The sequence below is a fragment of the Monodon monoceros genome, unplaced genomic scaffold, assembly GCF_005190385.1.
Source record: "Monodon monoceros isolate NGI ecotype Baffin Bay Population unplaced genomic scaffold, NGI_Narwhal_1 Super_Scaffold_6, whole genome shotgun sequence".
Taxonomy (NCBI): Eukaryota; Metazoa; Chordata; class Mammalia; order Artiodactyla; family Monodontidae; genus Monodon; species Monodon monoceros.
In genome coordinates, this window is record NW_021703783.1 from 85,473,123 (window position 1) to 85,491,655 (window position 18,533).

General features: G+C 36.4%; 1 protein-coding gene and 1 pseudogene across 3 annotated transcripts in view; one reads left to right on the plus strand and one right to left on the minus strand.

Annotated features, from left to right (window-relative positions):
• CRY1 (cryptochrome circadian regulator 1) overlaps nucleotides 1-18,533 on the minus strand; it is a 106,984-nt gene that overhangs the window by 43,930 nt on the left and 44,521 nt on the right. For all 3 annotated transcript variants that reach the window (XM_029204911.1, XM_029204912.1, XM_029204910.1), the window contains exon 2: nucleotides 3,699-3,807. In XM_029204911.1, coding sequence (XP_029060744.1) covers nucleotides 3,699-3,807 — 109 coding nt within the window. The remainder of the gene's footprint in view (nucleotides 1-3,698; nucleotides 3,808-18,533) is intronic.
• On the plus strand, nucleotides 13,162-15,063 carry LOC114885400 (annotated as a pseudogene).

Genomic DNA, 18,533 nt, shown 5'->3' on the forward strand with positions numbered 1-18,533 from the left:
CATGAAAAGAAAAAAAAAAAAGCCATGTTGTCAGCTTATATTAAGTTAGAATTTAACTGAGAAAAATTCTAAGTAGAAAACACATAAGAAAAAACAAGTTTATCCAACATAGATGTGTGTAAAAATGTGTTTATAAAAATGCTCTGGCCCCATTCCTAAATCTACTTAGGATAAACAGAATAAAATGAGTGAATGCTATAGAAAGAAGGTGCACACTAGAGGAGACGTCAGTACTGAAATCGCTATTTCCACCCCAGTAAACTAAAGGTTTTATCGGGTCTAAACCAGTTTTACCTCCAATGTGGGAAGCTGGATTACTTACCTATGAAAGTCCTCACTATCTGCTGTACTAGAATAATAAAACCAGAGACAGTAATGTAAATGAGTCAGCTAGTTACTGACAAAAGAATCTTCCTACTCAGAGAAACTGGGGGTGTAAGGGTTAGGGGTGAGAAGGAGACCTGCTTTTTATCATACGTACTCTTGGGCTCTTTTTTGGAAACACATGCATATAGTACCTCTAAACAAAAAGTAAAAATAAAAATATCAATACAATAAAAAGAGGAATTAACTCCTCTATGGTTCAGACATATTAAATAAATCTGGAAGTTTTCATAAATGACATTTTATATAGACTACTGTATCAGAATACAATAATAAGCACTCTAGGTATATTAAAGTATATTCACGTATCTGTATTTTATGGCCCTTGCAGAAACCATTGCCTCTCTGCCAAAGTAACAAGACAGGACATCATCTATATACAGAAGATAGTTTGATCCAATAATATGTTACTTCAGGCAGAAGAAAGCTCAAAATAAAGAACACAAAAGACTTGTGGAGTTAAACCATTTTTTTTAAAGCACGTAAATGTTTTGTTATTTTAAAGGTACTTAAAATCATCTTAAGATTCATTTTACTTATAACACATGGATTTAGATAGGGTTGAGCAGTTATTCACATATACTTTTATACTTGTTAGATGCTGATAAACTATCACCATTGTTTTTGATATCCTTTCTTCTCAGAGCTCTTCCATGTACCTAGGTTAAATTCTGACTCTAGGTAGCTACAGTAGTAAGAAAACTTTTTTTTTTTTTTTTCGGTACGCGGGCCTCTCACTGTTGTGGCCTCTCCCGTTGCAGAGCACAGGCTCCAGACGTGCAGGCTTAGCGGCCATGGCTCACGGGCCCAGCCACTCTGCAGCATGTGGGATCTTCCTGGACCGGGACACGAACCCGTGTCCCCTGCATCGGTAGGCAGACTCTCAACCACTGTGCCACCAGGGAAGCCCAAAAACTTTTATAAAATAAATTTTCACTAGCTACAACTGCTGTATTAGCCAAACTCTAAACATTAAAAGGTTCTTTCACACTGCTGAAAAAAAGGCTAGGTAGTGTTGGTTTGATTCCCAGCACTGTGGATATTTCATTCAGGAAAAGGAACTGTTTTCTTGTGCATTAGAAGTAGAAACAATGCTATTATAAAAATTTGATGAATCAAACAGCTGCAAGAGAAAAACAGATATACATTAGGAATACTAATGGTAGTAAATAGGAAGGGATAGATTAACAAAGCCAGAAAACTCAGTTTCTGGTCTGAACGCTTCCATGAGCTAGTTTTATGACCTAGGTTAGCTCATTTAATCTCTCTAGGACTAATTTTTTCATTTGGAAAAAAGGGGGGGAAATAAGATTAGGAGATTTTTAAGATTCTACCAAGTTAAAAACATTACAGTTTTGTAGTATGTCAATTGTTACAGCCCTTTGACTCAGAAAGTCTTATAAGAATTGTCCCACAAATGTACTGGCACATGTGAGCAAAGATTTCTCTTTTGTGAACAAGGATGTTCACTGACAGCATTACTTGTATTAGCAAAAGGCCTGTGGAAAAATAACTAAATGTTCAATAGGAAGCTAGTGAAATAAATTATACCCTCAAAAAATTAAAAATAGAACACAGATAATATGGTAATATGATCCAGCAATTCCACTCCTAGGTATTTATCTGAAGAAAACAAAAACACTATATCAAAAAGATATATGTACCTCAATGTTCATATCAGCATTATTTACAATATCCAATATATGGAAGCAACCTAAGTGCCCTCCAACAGATGACTGGATAAAGATGTACACACACACACACACACACACACACTCACAAACTGAAAGATTACTCAGCCATAAAAAAGAATGAAATCTTGCCATTTGTGACAATGTGGATGGACCTGGAGGGCATTATGATAAGTGAAAATAAGTCAAACAGAGAAAGACAAATACTGTATGTTTTCACTTATATGTGGAATCTAAAAAACAAGCAAACAAATATAACAAAACAGACATAGGCTCACCAGATACAAAGAACAAATTAGTTTCCCTGGTGGCGCAGTGGTTAAGAATCCACCTGCCAGTGCAGGGGACACTGGTTCGATCCCTGGTCCGGGAAGATCCCACATGCTGTGGAGCAACTAAGCCCGTGTGCCACAACTACTGAGCATGCACTCTAGAGCCCGTGCTCTGCAACAAGAGAAGCCACCACAATGAGCAGCCTGTACACTGCAACGAAGAGTAGCCCCCACTCACTGCAACTAGAGAAAGCCCGGGCATAGCAACAAAAACCCAAAGCAGCCAAATAAATAAATAAATTTTAAAAAACCAAAAAAACCCAAAAGGAACAAATTAGTCGAGTGGGGTAGGGGTAGGGGTAGGGGTGAAACTGGTGAAGGGGATTAAGAGGTATAAGCTACCAGTTATAAAATAAATCACAGGGATATAATATACAGCTCAGGGAATATAGTCAATATTTTATAATAACTTTGCATGGTGTATAATCTATAAAAATATTGCATTACTATGTTGTACACCTGAAGCTAATGATATTGTAAGTTAACTATACTTTAATTAAAAAAAAAATTAACAGCGTATCTATACAATGCAGTACTATGAAGCCATTTAAAAGACTGAGAAAGTGGGGCTTCCCTGGTGGCACAGTGGTTGAGAGTCTGCCTGCCAATGCGGGGGACACGGGTTCGAGCCCTGGTCTGGGAAGATCCCACATGCCACGGAGCAACTAGGCCCGTGAGCCACAGCTACTGAGCGTGCGCGTCTGGAGCCTATGCTCCGCAACGAGAGGCCGCGGCAGTGAGAGGCCCGTGCACCTCAATGAAGAGTGGCCCCCGCTCGCCGCAACTGGAGAAACGAAGACCCAACACAGCCAAACATAAATAAATAAATTAAAAAAAAAAAAGACTGAGAAAGTAACATGGAACAATCTCCAAAATATAAATATATGGTCATGTGAATAAAGCATGGCATAGAATGGTATAACATAGCATGTTCTCACCTTGGTTTTAAAAAGGGGGGATGGTTAACATTCACACAAACACAAATATGTGTATATAAACACATACACATATGCATTCTTATTTGTGCAAAGAATATTTCTAATGAATACACAAACTGGTAGTAGTTGTTGCTTCTGAGAGGGGAACTGTCAGTTTAAGGTAGAAGAAAGAAACTTTTCATTGTAAATCATTTTTTTCACTGTCTGATTTTACACTGTGTAACATTTTTATTAAATAGAGAAAATATCCACAATATTTTATTTAAAAGCACTTATATTTCCCATACTTTACCCCAAATACGTGTCTTCTCTGACAAAAGATTATTTTTTTATGCAAAGATTTTTCCAATAACCTTGAAAAGCCTGGGAAACACATCTGCTGGTTGTCCACGAATCACAAACAGACGAGAGTTTAATTTTCGCAGATTGGCATCAAGGTCTTCAAGACACTGAAGCAAAAATCTAGAGAGAGGAAAATATTATTTAAATTCTTCAAAATATATATTTAGAAGATATAATGTAAAATCATGTTATTCTAAAATTTGAAATGCCACCCCATCACCTTTTTTACCTCTTATCATCTTATTATTTCCAGCTTATATAGAAATTACTGTTTCCAGAAATCATATTATTTTTTTAAATTACAGCACAAATTTCTCAGTATTTTTTAATAAAGTTCCTAAATTAAATTGCTAACTTTCATTAAATACGGATGACTGTTAGCAAAGTTTAATTTGTAAACATAAAAATCATTTAAAGGGGCTTCCCTGGTGGCGCAGTGGTTGAGAGTCCGCCTGCCGATGCGGGGGACGCAGGTTCATGCCCCGGTCTGGGAAGATCCCACATGCCGCGGAGCGGCTGGACCCGTGAGCCATGGCCGCTGAGCCTGCGCATCCGGAGCCTGTGCTCCGCAACGGGAGAGGCCACAGCAGTGAGAAGCCCACGTACCACAAAAAAAAAAATCATATAAAGAAAGTAGGGACTTCCCTGGTGGTCCAAGTAGTTAAGAATCCGCCTTCCAACACAGGGGATGCAGGCTCGATCCCTGGTCGGGGAACTAAGATCCCACATGCTGTCGGGCAACTAAGCCTGCACACTTCAACTACTGAGCCTGTGTGCCACAACTAGAAAGCCCGCGTGCCACAACTACAGAGCCCAAGCACCCTGGAGCTCACGCACTGCAACTGCAGAGCCCACGTGCTCTGGAGCCAGAGCGCCACAACTAGAGAGAAGCCCGTGTGCCACAACTATGACCCAACGCAGCCAAAAATAAATAAATATTTAAAAAACGAAATAAAGTAATTAAATGAACTGATCTCATTGTCGAAACTTGGTGAAATAAATTCAAGTTCATATAGGAAAGCCACCTTGTAAAATCTAGAACATATTCTACTGGAAAAAAAGGTAACATCCTATTTAATCACTCTGAGCAATCGTAATTATCTATGTACGAGAAAGTGTAATGCCCATTTTCAAATTTCTAATATAATTAAAGAAAAAGAATTTGATAATAAATAGATGTTAAATTATGTGGCATTAACTCTCTGAGTGTAGAGAATGCCAGATTAATTTTTTCAAAAAAGGTTTCATGATGCAGGTGGAGCTATAGATCTTTTTTCAATGAAATAATTATCAGTAAGTCTTATGCATGATAGATATCTGGGGAAATTCTGGGGCAGAGGCAGAAGACTGCTTACTTTGCATCTTCCATTGGGAAGAAATGGAGTAGCCCACAAGAGCAAATCCAAAAGAGATATCACCCCTGGAAGATTCAACCTCATTGTTTGCCTCATGTTAATTTTCTCTAATATTTCATCTAGATTCTGTTCCTCTCAGCTGGATATATCTTATTTCCTCTCTACTGTTTCTTCTTTGTTTTTCATCTTAAATATCTATCTGCCTTTTCTACAGGCCATGTGCTCTTTCAGAATAATGATTGTGTCTTACTTGTGAGAAGGAGTGGTTAAAATGAATGGAAAGGCATATTTCAGAACTGCATTGTTCAATATGGTAGCCACTAGGCACATGTAGCCATTTAAATTAATTAAAATTAAAAATTCAGTTCCTCAGTCACACTTGCCACATTTCAAGGCCTCTCAAGAGCTACATGTGTGCCTAGTAGCTACCATATTGGACAGCACAGGTGAAGAACACTTCCATCACTGCAGAAAGTTCTACTGGACAGCATTTTTCTAGAAGATTATTCAGAATAGATCATTTTGTTGTCTTTGCCCATTCTGATCCCATAATTTCACCAAGAAAGTCTTGTTAATTTTCTACAACTGTAGTTATTAGTGACATCAGTATACCTAGTCAAGTTTGATATTCCTTCCCCTTTAGGAATCATCATCTCTACAGGCCTGGGAAGTCACAGTGCTATACTCATGAGGATGTTAAAGACATCACACCATTTCACCTTAGGAAGTCTCACAGTTGTCCATAAACAAATATATACTCACATTTATATTTCACCACATCCCCTTTCTGTCTTGGTTTGGAGTTACCCACCTAATACCCAATCCCCATCCCAACCCACCACTACCAATGTGTAAATACTTTGGGGAGAATATTGTTGTTGTTTGTTGTTAGAGCAATATAAAAGTATCTAAGTTTTGTAGAATTATCTGTAACTATAAATAACTTATCATGTTTGGTGATAAATGTTTATTGGGAAGCATCTAGTTTTCTGTATTTGCTTGGCAAAAGAAATTTTAGAGCCTGTAGTATTCAGATCAAAAATTAAGAAGTTGAATGAACTAGCAATTTTAAGTTTTCTTAAATTTAAACAGTACAAAACTAAAATGTACTGGGAGGACAATCCAAGGCAGAGATAATCCTCAAATCTCTTTTGTAGTATTAGTTTCAGTATCTTCTCTACCAGAGCTGGTAGTAAGTAGCAAGAGTTCACCATATTCTACTTTTTTGGTAGAAAAGTTTTTATGTAGTACAAGCAGGTCAATGATAGACAACAAGACGGGAAAAGAAAAAAACAGGATCTGATTCATTTATAAAATGAACAAGTAAGCCTGAATTAGTTAATAATTAGCCCTTTATTTTTCCCTTTCTTGTTCACAAGCTGAATAAGCGTTCTTAATGCTTTTCAATAAATACTCTATGAACCAAACAAACATTGTACAGAATGACGTGGGCTGAAGCAATGGAAAAAGTTTTGCAACCATAAAGTTAATTTTGTTTTGGCACTTCATAAAACAAAGGAACAGAAGCTGTATTGCAGTATGATGTTTTTCTCCCATAGATGTTATTGATGGTGTTTTTCTTGCATGGATGTTACTGTTTATATCACTATAATTTCACATAAAGATTGCAGAGATACAGTGGACTCAAATAGGTATTTCAGAAAAGACTTGTGAAGAAAAGAAGAGCAGGATGGAGGAGAACATATCAGTGATGCTGTCCTTTGTTAAAAGGCTTTTTGCACTATGACTTTTAAAACTGTTGCATATATTATTTTGATAAAATAAAATTTACTTTGCATATATCTACTTGTTAACTGGAAGGATACTCACCAAGCTATTAATAATAGCTACCCTTGGGGAGAGGGAGTTTGGGGTGGGGGTAAAGAAGAGAGAAACATACACTTTTTAAAAATGTCATAAAAGTTATAAAATTGACAATTAGCATATTCATTCAAAGTAGAACAAAACAGAAATATTGTATTTACTGTAAACCTGGTTTAACACATAGTGAACATATTTTCAAAGCAACAGACATACTTCTATGGCATCAATTTTCATGGTTTCATAGTATTCCATTCCATAGATGTCCCATAATTTAACAATTGATAGCAACAAGTTACTACCCCTCAATCAATCCTGAAAAGTTCTAATTTCCTCATCTGTTAAATTGGAATAGTAACAGGGCCCATATCATACTATTGTTGTGAGAATTAAATAACATATGTGAAGCTCTTAGAACAGTGCCTAACCCATAGTAAGCATGATTATATAACTGTTATTTATTTTTTTACTCTCCTCCTTCCTATCACTCCTATTCTTGCTACAATAATTCTATCCCTTGTTATCTCTTGCCAGTATTATTTGCTGCAATGCCTTAAAATGGCTCTGCCTACCAACAATCTCTCTCCACTCTTATCCATTTTATACACAATATGAAATCTTCCTGAGGCACACTTTCCTGTAAAAAGGTCTTCAAAAATTCATTCTCTATAGAATAAAGAACAAATTATTTTGTTTGACTAACTTAGGGTTCCAGGGTTCATTTCCTACCATTCCTCTTTCCCTCCCGCCAAACCAAACTACTCCTCTTTTCCTCACACATTCAATCTCCTGGAATTTGCTCCATGCTCTTCCCTCGGCCTGGAGTACCTTTCCCAATTCCCATGTCTTTAAGTTCACATTCTACTAATCTTCAGTCTTCCACCTGAAAGTAATTTCTCCATCTCCTAAACCCTCAAAGGACATAACCTCATCCTAGAGAAACTTTCAGATTGTACGTTATATGATAGCTATCATATATAGATCACCTTCTCCTCCTCAAGGATTTCAAATTAAGTATCTGTGTCTCACTCCTAACTACACAGTTTTCTTTACCTGTCTTTTGGATTCTACATTTGGCAAACAAATCTCATCACGTGCCTTACACAATTTGTTGAAAAGATCAGAAATAGTAGAAAATAACCTATAGAGTTGTCTTGAAAATCTGCTGAAAGGATAGAAAGAGCATAAAATAACTAGTACTTGGTAGATATTCATTCAGCAGAAGTTATAATTATTCTCCCTTGGGAAAAATTTATAATTTTGAAAGAAGTAACATGTATTTCTATATGTAAATACTGGGGCATGACAACAGAAGATAATGAATTAGTTAATGCCTACATCTATATACATAATCATCTTCAACTCTTAACTTTCTCTGAATGTGACTTTGAACAAAGGTTTGATGAAAATCTTTCCCACAAGGCAAGGCAAATGTGAATATGAATATATATACAACAAGATACAGTGCAATTAAGACCCTGAATCAACTAATCTCTAAGCATATAATTCTTCCTTGATAATACCATAAAATCTCCAATACACCAAGTTCAAAATATCAACTCATTGATAGGTAAGATTTCTTTTTAGTGCTGAAGGAATAATGTTACTTCAAAGGGTACTCTATAGTCTAACTTTTCATCCTTTACCCTCAACTGGGAAGAGAATGAGTTCTGCCAGAGTTCAGATTCAATGTGTTTCAGAGAACACACCAATTTCAACCTTTATATATTATGAATGCATGTACCTAAGAACAGGAATCCAACATTGAATGGAATGATTTAATACAATATATTGAAATTGCATAAGGTACGTTTTTTTTTTTTGACCCCACCGTGCAGCTTGCGGGATCTCAGTTCCCCGACCAGGGACTGACCAGGGCCACGGCAGTGAAAGCCCAGAATCCTAACCACTAGGCCACCAGGGAACTCCCCATAAGGTACAATTTTAATAGGAACTTATTTTCAGACCTTATCCAATTTGGCATGTTTACTGTGTTTTCTTGAAACCATACCCATTTGAAGGCTCAGTTAATAATGCTATTAATTACATGTAACAGGTTGATTTTTAAATAGGCCAAAGGGTAGTAAAACTCACTACATCCCTCTGCATAATTGTATTGCCTACACAGAAGAACAGTTCTGGTACTCTTTAATTACAATACTAATTGCAGCACTTCAAAATAAATTGAAGAGGGGTTAGGTGAGAAAATATATTTCTTCACTTTAAACATTTTAAGGATTTTTTTTTTACCTCCAGCGATCACTACCTTATTGCTATTAGGAAAAATTACATGCGGTGAGTTTCTTTATGCTGGTTCCAAAAGATGATTTCAACATGAATCAACAGAAATAGTTTCTTAAAGTAGGTCATTGCTATAGCAACCAGTGGGCAGTTTGGTATACTCCCCATAACAATGACCTACTTTCCAGCCTATGCTAGTACAGCTTTATATAACTAGAATTTCTAGTTCTGTCTATAAAATAGTCTAAAAAAGGCAACAGTAAGATACGACATAATCCCATTCCTGCTAAAAACAAGGCATTATGAATTAACACGTATCATACCAGAATAAAGCCATCTGGTTCTGCACTTTAGTTTATAAAATATATCTTATCACATGCTCAACAATGAAAACTACACTTAGAATATCTAAACCAAAACAATTCATTGCTGACCCTAGAGAAGTGATTTACAGACTATAAATTAAGATCATTAAATCAGATGCAAAATATCTTCTCTTCTACCCTTCCTCCTTGTGAAACAACAGAGTTAAATTTTTTTAAATAAAAGTTCTGGATATACTAACTATAATAAAGGAAAAAATGGAGAGTCTCAGTCATTAAGCAGTCATTGGTGTTTCATCAGAAGTTCAAAAATTATAAATAGCAATTTGTCTATAAATTGAATAAAGATTACATATGCTTTTTTTATGGTTTGTAACAAATTTTTAGTGCTCTTATCTAACATTATTCAAATTATCAGAATATTTGTGATATACACTTTCCCTAAAGAGAACAGTTTAATGTTGAATAGGATTAAATATGTATTTTAAAAGCAAAGTTTATATTTTTTCCAGGCTCTAATGGTTCATAAATCAGTGGCTCTAAACCATGACACAATGTCACATTTTATAACAAATATTTTTCACTGCCTTATTTTAAATTCTGAAATGAAATTCATAGATAACATATCCTTATATACAATTTTAAAGCATTAATATAACGCTGCAATGTAATATATGAGAGAAGTTTAAGTAAAGTCATTTATATTTTAAAAAGAAGCAACATTTACTTACCATAAGTAAATATCTGGGTATGAAACAAAAAGACAATGAATTAGTTGGATGTCTGCACCTACATACAGAATCATTTTAAATTCAACAGCTACAAAAACAGAATGATACAGTTGTATTATTGGTGACTCAAATACCGTGAGTGTTACTGCCTTTGGTTTTCTGTAATGTTGAGCAAGATTTAGTAGAGGTCTGGACAAAGTTCAATCTTCCCTTGATTCACATTGGTGATCAATATATTTTAGGAACACTCAATGTATATTAAAATTGTGTAAAAAATACCTAGTGTTTACACATAAAAATGGATTTAGGCTCTAGATTTTGAAAATCATGAATAAGTTTTTCACTTACTAGAAGTTTCATGAAACATCTAGTATAATATTTGAAAGTTATGTGGGACTCAGGACAACTATTTATTTTGAGAGACCGTCCTGAGCACTGCAAGAAGTTTTCCATCCTCAGTCTCTCCTCATTAATTCCACTAGGACCCTCCAATCACTGTGACTACCAAAAATGCCCCCATAAATTCCCCAAACACCTTCTAACGAATGACATTCATTATCCACATAATATTCTTGATTTGAGGAATACAAGATAAATGATATGAAATTCCAACACTCGAGCGTAAAATTTAGAAAAGAAACTTGAAAATGTACATGATGTACATGAATATAACAGAATCTGTTATGGCAGAATGCAATATATATTATAAGAGACACATATGAATACCAGTAATTTGCTTTGAACAATCAGGAGGGAACAGTCACTTCTGGATTTTTTTCTTTTTTTTTGAGATGGGGAGAAATTTAGGCAAAATTTTCAAGGTGATGGTAGAGAGGACTTGCAGTATTAATATAACTTTGCTTGATAGCTGAAGACAGGAAGGGAGAATTATTGGCCATAGGACTGTAACCACCTTAAAGACTGGGACTAGGCCTTGTTCACCACTTCACAGTAACCAGACAATGCCTGACATATAGTAGCAGTTCAAAAAATATTTATCTAATGACTAACCAAATAAATAAATTAATGAAAGCAGGAGAAAGGGACTTTTAAAGACTTAATTCAATAGTCAATGGAGAAGTAAGAAATGTGAGAGGGAAAGAATGTATGCTGGATTAGGTACTTTACATATACTATATTCCCAACAACTTTATAAGGTATCTCATTTTAAAAATGAATCTAAAACTCAAGGACATCTTCCAAAGTAACTCAGCTAAGCAATCAAGTAAAAAATTTTTTAATTTTGATGTGTCTGACTCTAAACCCATGTTCTTTGCACTATATAATGTTACTTTCCTGAAGGATATATAATAATCTAAAATGTTTTAGGAAAATTAGGCTGGCAGCTTTAAGGACATAAAGACGACTAAAATACAGCTTTTGCCTTCAAGATGAGGGATGAGCATGTGTGTCAATTAAGACAGAATATGTTAGGTTACACTGAGGTAACAAACAACTCTCAAAGCTCAGTGTCTTAAAATAAATAAAGTTTATTTCTCAGTCATGCTATGTATCTACTGCAGGCAAGGCATTTCTGCTCACATTTAATTGGTTAAAGCAGGTTACGTGGGCAAGCCAAACTTCAAGAAGGCAGAAGCATAAACTTCCTGCAGGTGAATAATGGTGAACAATAACAACATCTACCATAATATTCAAACCAACATTGATATATATGTCTTCATATTTCTTAATGAAGGGTATATTATGGCAGCACAGAAGAAATCAAACTCTGTGTGTGGGGGCAGGGGAAAGGAGACAGGAGAAGGCATGAGGAAGAACACACTTGAACAGAGTTTGGGATCAATAGGTGTTGATCATGAGGATCAAGTAGGAAAGATCAATCAAAGCAGAGAAAACAGTATCCTTAAATTAAGAAACTCATAAGAACTGTGTGTGTTTGGGTCGGGGGGAGTGAGGAATTGGGAGAACGACTAAAAGCAACATACTTTCTAAGTCTAAGCTGTATTTCCCCCCAACACAAGTGTTAACACTTTTAAAAATATTCAAAATCAATGTCAAAAGAAACCTACTAACTTCTGTTGCTGACAGTACATTGGATTAAGATACCTCAATGGAAATAACTAACAAAAAACAACAAAAGGAAACTTTTAAACATAATTCACTGGACTGTCCCAAAAGTAAGGAATCATAAGAGGTTAAGCAGAGTGCTAAGGTCAGCTTTAGCCTTGAGGATTTCTACAGAGCCCTGGAAAGCTTAAACATAATCCAGGTTGAGGAGGACAGGAGTTAAAGCCCAAGGCCCATCCAACTGAGGAAACTAATAATAGACCCTCAATATAAAACCTGGGCTTTAAAGAGCTCCACCCACAGTTCAAATGTAAATAAGACATAAATCTTAATAGGACAGGAAGGAAACTTGCCTGTCTCTACTCAGTCTGGGCTGAAAGAAAATGAAATCTCCCATTCCTGAATGGAAAGGTTAAACATAATAATTTCACAGTGGAGAAAACTGGCAAACAGTATTGCAACCACATATCGGAGCAAACATCATCAGTGATAAGTCAGTCATGTATCATGTACATCTTGGTATGATATGATGAGAAGAACACTTCACCTTTGTGATATTTTCCACAAAACCCATAACCCCACTCTACAGATGAGAAAAACATCAGACAAAACTAAATTGAAGACTATTCTACAAGATACATGACCAGTACTCTAAATCAAAAAGGTCATAAAAAACAAGGGAAGCCTGAGGAACTGTCACAGGACAGAGGAGACTAAGGACACATGACTAAATGCAATGTGGTAATCTGGATGAAATCCTGGAACACAAAAAGAACATTAGTGGAAATCTGAATACAGTTTGGAATTTAGCTAGTGCTATGATTTCTTAGTTTTGACAAAAATACGGTGGTAACGTAAGATGTTAATATTGGGGGAAACTGGGTATAGAGTAATCAGGAGCTCTATTATATTTGCACATTTTCTATAAATCTAAAATTATTTATTTTATTAAAAAATTCTTGTGCATCCCCCCCCATGCATAATCTCAATGCAAATTCATGGAATTTAAATGGTACCAAACGTCTTAAGCATATCATTGCATTTAACGTGGTCCCAGGTTGGTTGTGATCTGAGATAATTGTTAAAAGAAATTATAAATCCTCTCTGGATTCTCAACTTCAACCCATGCTTCAATTTCTACAGAAAAAGTTCCACCAAAAATCAATCAATCAATCATAAAATACACAAGGAAACAAGAACTTAATCTGAGTTGCAGAATAAGAGACCTGAAAATTACTGAGAATTTTCCAGAACCACTGAAAGATATCAATTCAAGAAGCTCATGAATCTCAAGCAGGGTAATAAAGAGAGGTACATGGGGATACGGCTGGGAGGCGGGATGGAGAGGAGGGGAAATAAAAACAGAAATAAAGAACAGATAAAAATAAGCAGAGATACAGAGAAGGAGAGATGAGACAGACAGAGAAAGGATCCACATCTAGATACACCATACACCATCTAGATACATCCACAGCTAGAAACTACACAAAACCAAAGACAAAGACATAAGATACAAAGCAGTCAGAGAACATTATATCCAGTAAGTAGAGAACATTTATGCAAGTATACATGGAATACTCATGAAAATTGACCCTGTACTAGGTCATAATACTATTCAACAGATTTAAAGGAATTGGTATCTATCATACATTTTGAAATTAAAAAACACTTCTCCGGGCTTCCCTGGTGGCGCAGTGGTTGAGAGTCCGCCTGCTGATGCAGGGGACATGGGTTCGTGCCCTGGTCCGGGAAGATCCCACATGCCGCAGAGCGGCTAGGCCCGTGAGCCATGGCTGCTGAGCCTGCGCGTCCGGAGCCTGTGCTCCGCAACGGGAGAGGCCACAACAGTGAGAGGCCCGCGTACCGCAAAAAAAAAAAAAAAACACTTCTCCAAACAATTTATCAGACAAAGAACATCACAATGGATTTTAGTAAATACCTAAAACTGAATGATAATGAAAAAAATATATCTAAAATGCACAAAATGAAAAACAACAAAAAAGAGGTATTAGAAGAAAATATATAGGCTTAAATCCTTACATTAGAAAAAAAGACTTGAAATTGAGTTAGGAAAACAGCAGAATAAATCTTTAAAAAAATATAAAGTAGGAAATGATCTCTTTCCAGCCAGCACTGAGCAATAGCCATATCTTGGAACAACTGGCACGAGCGCCACAAGACTAGGAACGAGAGAAAAACCTACCACAAGAAGCAGAAGTATGAGCTGGGAATCCCCGCTGCCAACACTAAGATTGACCCTGCCTCATACATACATTCCACATGCAGGGAGGCAACAAGAAGTTGCTGGACGTGGGGAACTTGAGGCTGGACGTGGGGAACTTCCCCGGAGGCTTGGAGTGTTGTATGTGCAAAACGAGGCTTATTATAGTTTACAGTGCCTCCAACAATGAACTGGTCAGTACCAAGACCCTGGTGAAGAACTGCATCGTGCTCACTGACAGCACACTATTCTGACAGTGGTAGGAGTCCCACTGTGCACTGCCCCGGGGCCGCAAGAAGGGAGCCAAGCTGACTTCCGAGGAGGAAGGGATTTTAAACAAAAAACGATAAAAGAAAATTCAGAAAAAATATGATGAAAGGAAAAAGAATGCCAAAGTCAGCAGTCTTCTGGAGGAGCAGTTCCAGCAGGGCAAGCTCCTTGCATGCATTGTTTCAAAACCAGGCCAGTGTGGCCAAGCAGATGGCTATGTGCTAGAATGCAAGGAGCTGGAGTTCTAGCTGAGGAAAATCAATGCCCGGAAAGGCAAACAAATCCTCCTCCCTCCTATCTTAGCTCAAGTAATAAAGATGTTTATTGTTCTATTGTTCATCTATTGTTCTCTATGTTCTAAAGAAGAAAAAGAAAGAAGGAAATGATCAAGAGCAGGAATTAGTGAAAAGAGAACACAAATACATAATAGAAACAACAAAGCCAAAATTTATTACTTGAAGAAACAATACTGTAAAACTCTGACAAGGTAAATTAAGGGAAAAATTGAGAGCAGACAAAATAAGCAATATTAAGAATAAAAAAGAGGATATAATCTCAGATATTGCAGGGATTAAATGGCAAATAAGGCAGTATGAAAAATTCTATGCAAATAAATTTGAAAACTTTGATAAAATGGATAAATTCCTTACCAAAACTGACTCAAGAAGAAATTTAAAACTTACCAAAACTGACTCAAGAGCAAATAAAGAACATGAACGGTCTCATAGCTACTAAAGAAACTGAATTCGTGGTTAAAAATCTTGTATGGAAAACACAAGAGCCAGTCAGCTGTACAGATGAATTCTACCAAACATTCATGAAATAGACAGTTTTAATTTTACAGAGGATTCTAACCTCATACAGAGGATAGACAAAAAAGGAACACTCCTTAACTCACTTTATGAGGTGAGATTTACCTTGATACCAAAATCAGACAAGGACAGTACAAAAGGAAAATCACAAACTAATCTCACTCACAAGCATACCATATTAGCAAGCCAAATACAACAATACATTAAAAAATATACATCATGATCAAGTTGGGCTTATCCACAGAAAGTTGATTAGTTTAATGTTTAAAAACTGGTTAGTGTATTCACCTCATTCATAGAATAAAGAAATTTCACATGACCAACTGAGCAGATGCAGAAAGAGTAGCTATTAAAATTCAATTTCATTTTAGCCTCAACAAACCAGGACTAGAAGGTAACCTCCTTAATGTGAAAAAGGGCATTCACAAAAAGCACACAAAACATCATATTTAATGGTAAAATGTTGAAAGTACTTCTTTTAGAATTGGGAAGAAGACAAGGATGCCTGCCACGGCTTCTATTCAACCTGGTACTAGTAGAACTAACAAGTGTAGTAATAAGAAGATCAAGAGATAAAGGGTGTAAGGATGGGAAAAGAAGAAACAAAAACATGATTATTTACAGATGATATGGGTATTGACACTATCAACATATTAAAAAAAGGAATACACAGAAAATTATTAAAATTAATAATAGAGTTTAAAAGGGCCAAGATCACTCAATCTCTGGAATCGATTTACACTAATACAATCTATGTAACTTAAGCCTCTCTGATCTCAAAAATCACACAAAGCTATGTATAATCTAGAACTCTTACTCCTTGTCTAATTTTAGAAACCAGAGCATTGTGACTCTACCAGGTTAGGCCAAAATCAAGTACAAGATGTACTTCTAGGCTTTAAAGGATTTACACATAACTAAGTAAAATGTCTAACGTGTTCAAAAGCATGCTTTCCCAGATCTATGTGTAATGCTTTTCAGTAGTCTAACGGGTCCTATTTGAAATTTCTCTTCTTCAGAAAAAGACTAGTTACATGTCAATTATATCTCAATAAAGCTGGGGAAAAAAGAAAAAAATAAGATCTCTATTTTCATCTGTGAAAAATAAGATTGGTGGTTACCAGAGAGGATGGAAGCGCAAAATAGGTAAAGGGGGTTAACTGTACGGTGACTGTATTAGTGGTAAGCATGCTGCAGTGTACACATAAATTAAAATATAATTTACACATGAAACCTATAAACCAATGTTACCTCAATAATAATAAAAAAAAGATAGGAATCCTTTGAAAGGTTTTGAGCAGAGACTGGGACATGACATGACAACTTTTAAAATAATCACTTGGACTGCTGGGTAGAAAATGAGTATCAGGCAAAGGGCAGAAATAGGAAGACCACTTAGGAGGCTACTATACTGCTCTAGAGGAGAGATGATGGTGGCATGAATAACAGTGGTAATAGTGAAAATGATAAGAGCAGTTGGTATCTCGGTAGGAATTCAGGAGGTAATATAGCACAGGAAGTGGGATTGTTAAATCTGGAGTCCAAGGTAGAAGTGTGTGGGTGGAAGATATAAAATTGGAATTCATCAGTACATATATGGTAGTCATTAGACTAAAGGAAAAGAAGAATTGATGGAAGAAAGGACCTTCGCTTTGAATGAACAGAAGGAATGATAGGACAGAACAGCTGGAGAGAGAGAAGGAATAAGAAAAGGAAGGATGGAATGAGGTCTGGATATACGGAAGAGGATAGATAAGTGTACTCCCAGAAGGAAATACGGAAAGAATGACTGATGGAAGGAAAGGAGGGAGGGGGGATAAAGATGCAATAACACAGGAGAGAAGTAAGGACACATGATAGAAAGAAGCAAGAGTATATGGGACATATACTCTTATACGTCTTATATGGGACAGAGAAGCAAAGACTGATGGGACAGAGAAGCAAGAATGAACAAAGAAAGATAGAGTAGGGGGTGAGATGGTAAAGGGTCAAAAAAAAAAAGGCAGAGAAGAAGATAACATGGAAATCAAACTGAAATTTTAGAATCCTGAGTCTGATGCAGTCCTCAATAACAAAAAGGGGTCAATTTTACTTAATTATTAATAAGTGAGTTATGAACTAGTCATGGACCTCAAACACATCCCATTAATTTCATAGTTGAAAATAAGAAACGTCTCATCTTTACAGATGCTATATAACTACATACAGAACTTGTTCTATGCTTAGAGAAACATAAATGAAACTAAATGAACCCGAAGTACTATCATATCTCTTGTTATTTGGTAAACAGACTCATTTAGATTCACATTAACTTTTACTCTCTTTAGAGATATTTGAGAATTAATTATTAGTAATCTAATAAAATGTAGAGTCACATATTCTGAGGTACATTCTTTCATTCATAAACCAACATCTGGGCATCTAAATAGGACACAAAAAAATAAATCCAGGGCTTCCCTGGTGGCGCAGTGGTTGAGAATCCACCTGCCAATGCAGGGGACACGGGTTCGAGCCCTAGTCCGGGAAGATCCCACATGCCGCGAGCAACTGGGCCCGTGAGCCACAACTGCTGGGCCTGCGCTCTGGAGCCTGCGAGCCACAACTACTGAGCCCGTGAACCACAGCTGCTGAAGCCCGCATGCCTGGAGCCTGTGCTCCGCAGCAGGAGAGGCCACTGCAATGAGAGGCCCATGCACTGCAACGAAGAGTGGCCCCCGCTCGCCACAACTAGAGAGAGCCTGTGCACGACAACAAAGACCCCAACTCAGCCAAAAATAAAAATAAATAATAAATAAATAAATACATCCAGAATTCCAGTCCTTGGAGCCTCCAAGTTCAATGAGAATAAGATGTGCAAATTCATTACTAGTAATTAATATATTGTATTACTGAAGTCCCTATTGTTAAAGGACATGTAGAAGGAAGGCAATTATGCTGAGGAAGAGCTCTAAAATTTTACAGGTATGACTGACCTGGATCTTTATTATCTATCACAGCACTTTGTGATAACAATTTAAGTCAGTCTTTACTTGAAATATATTTTA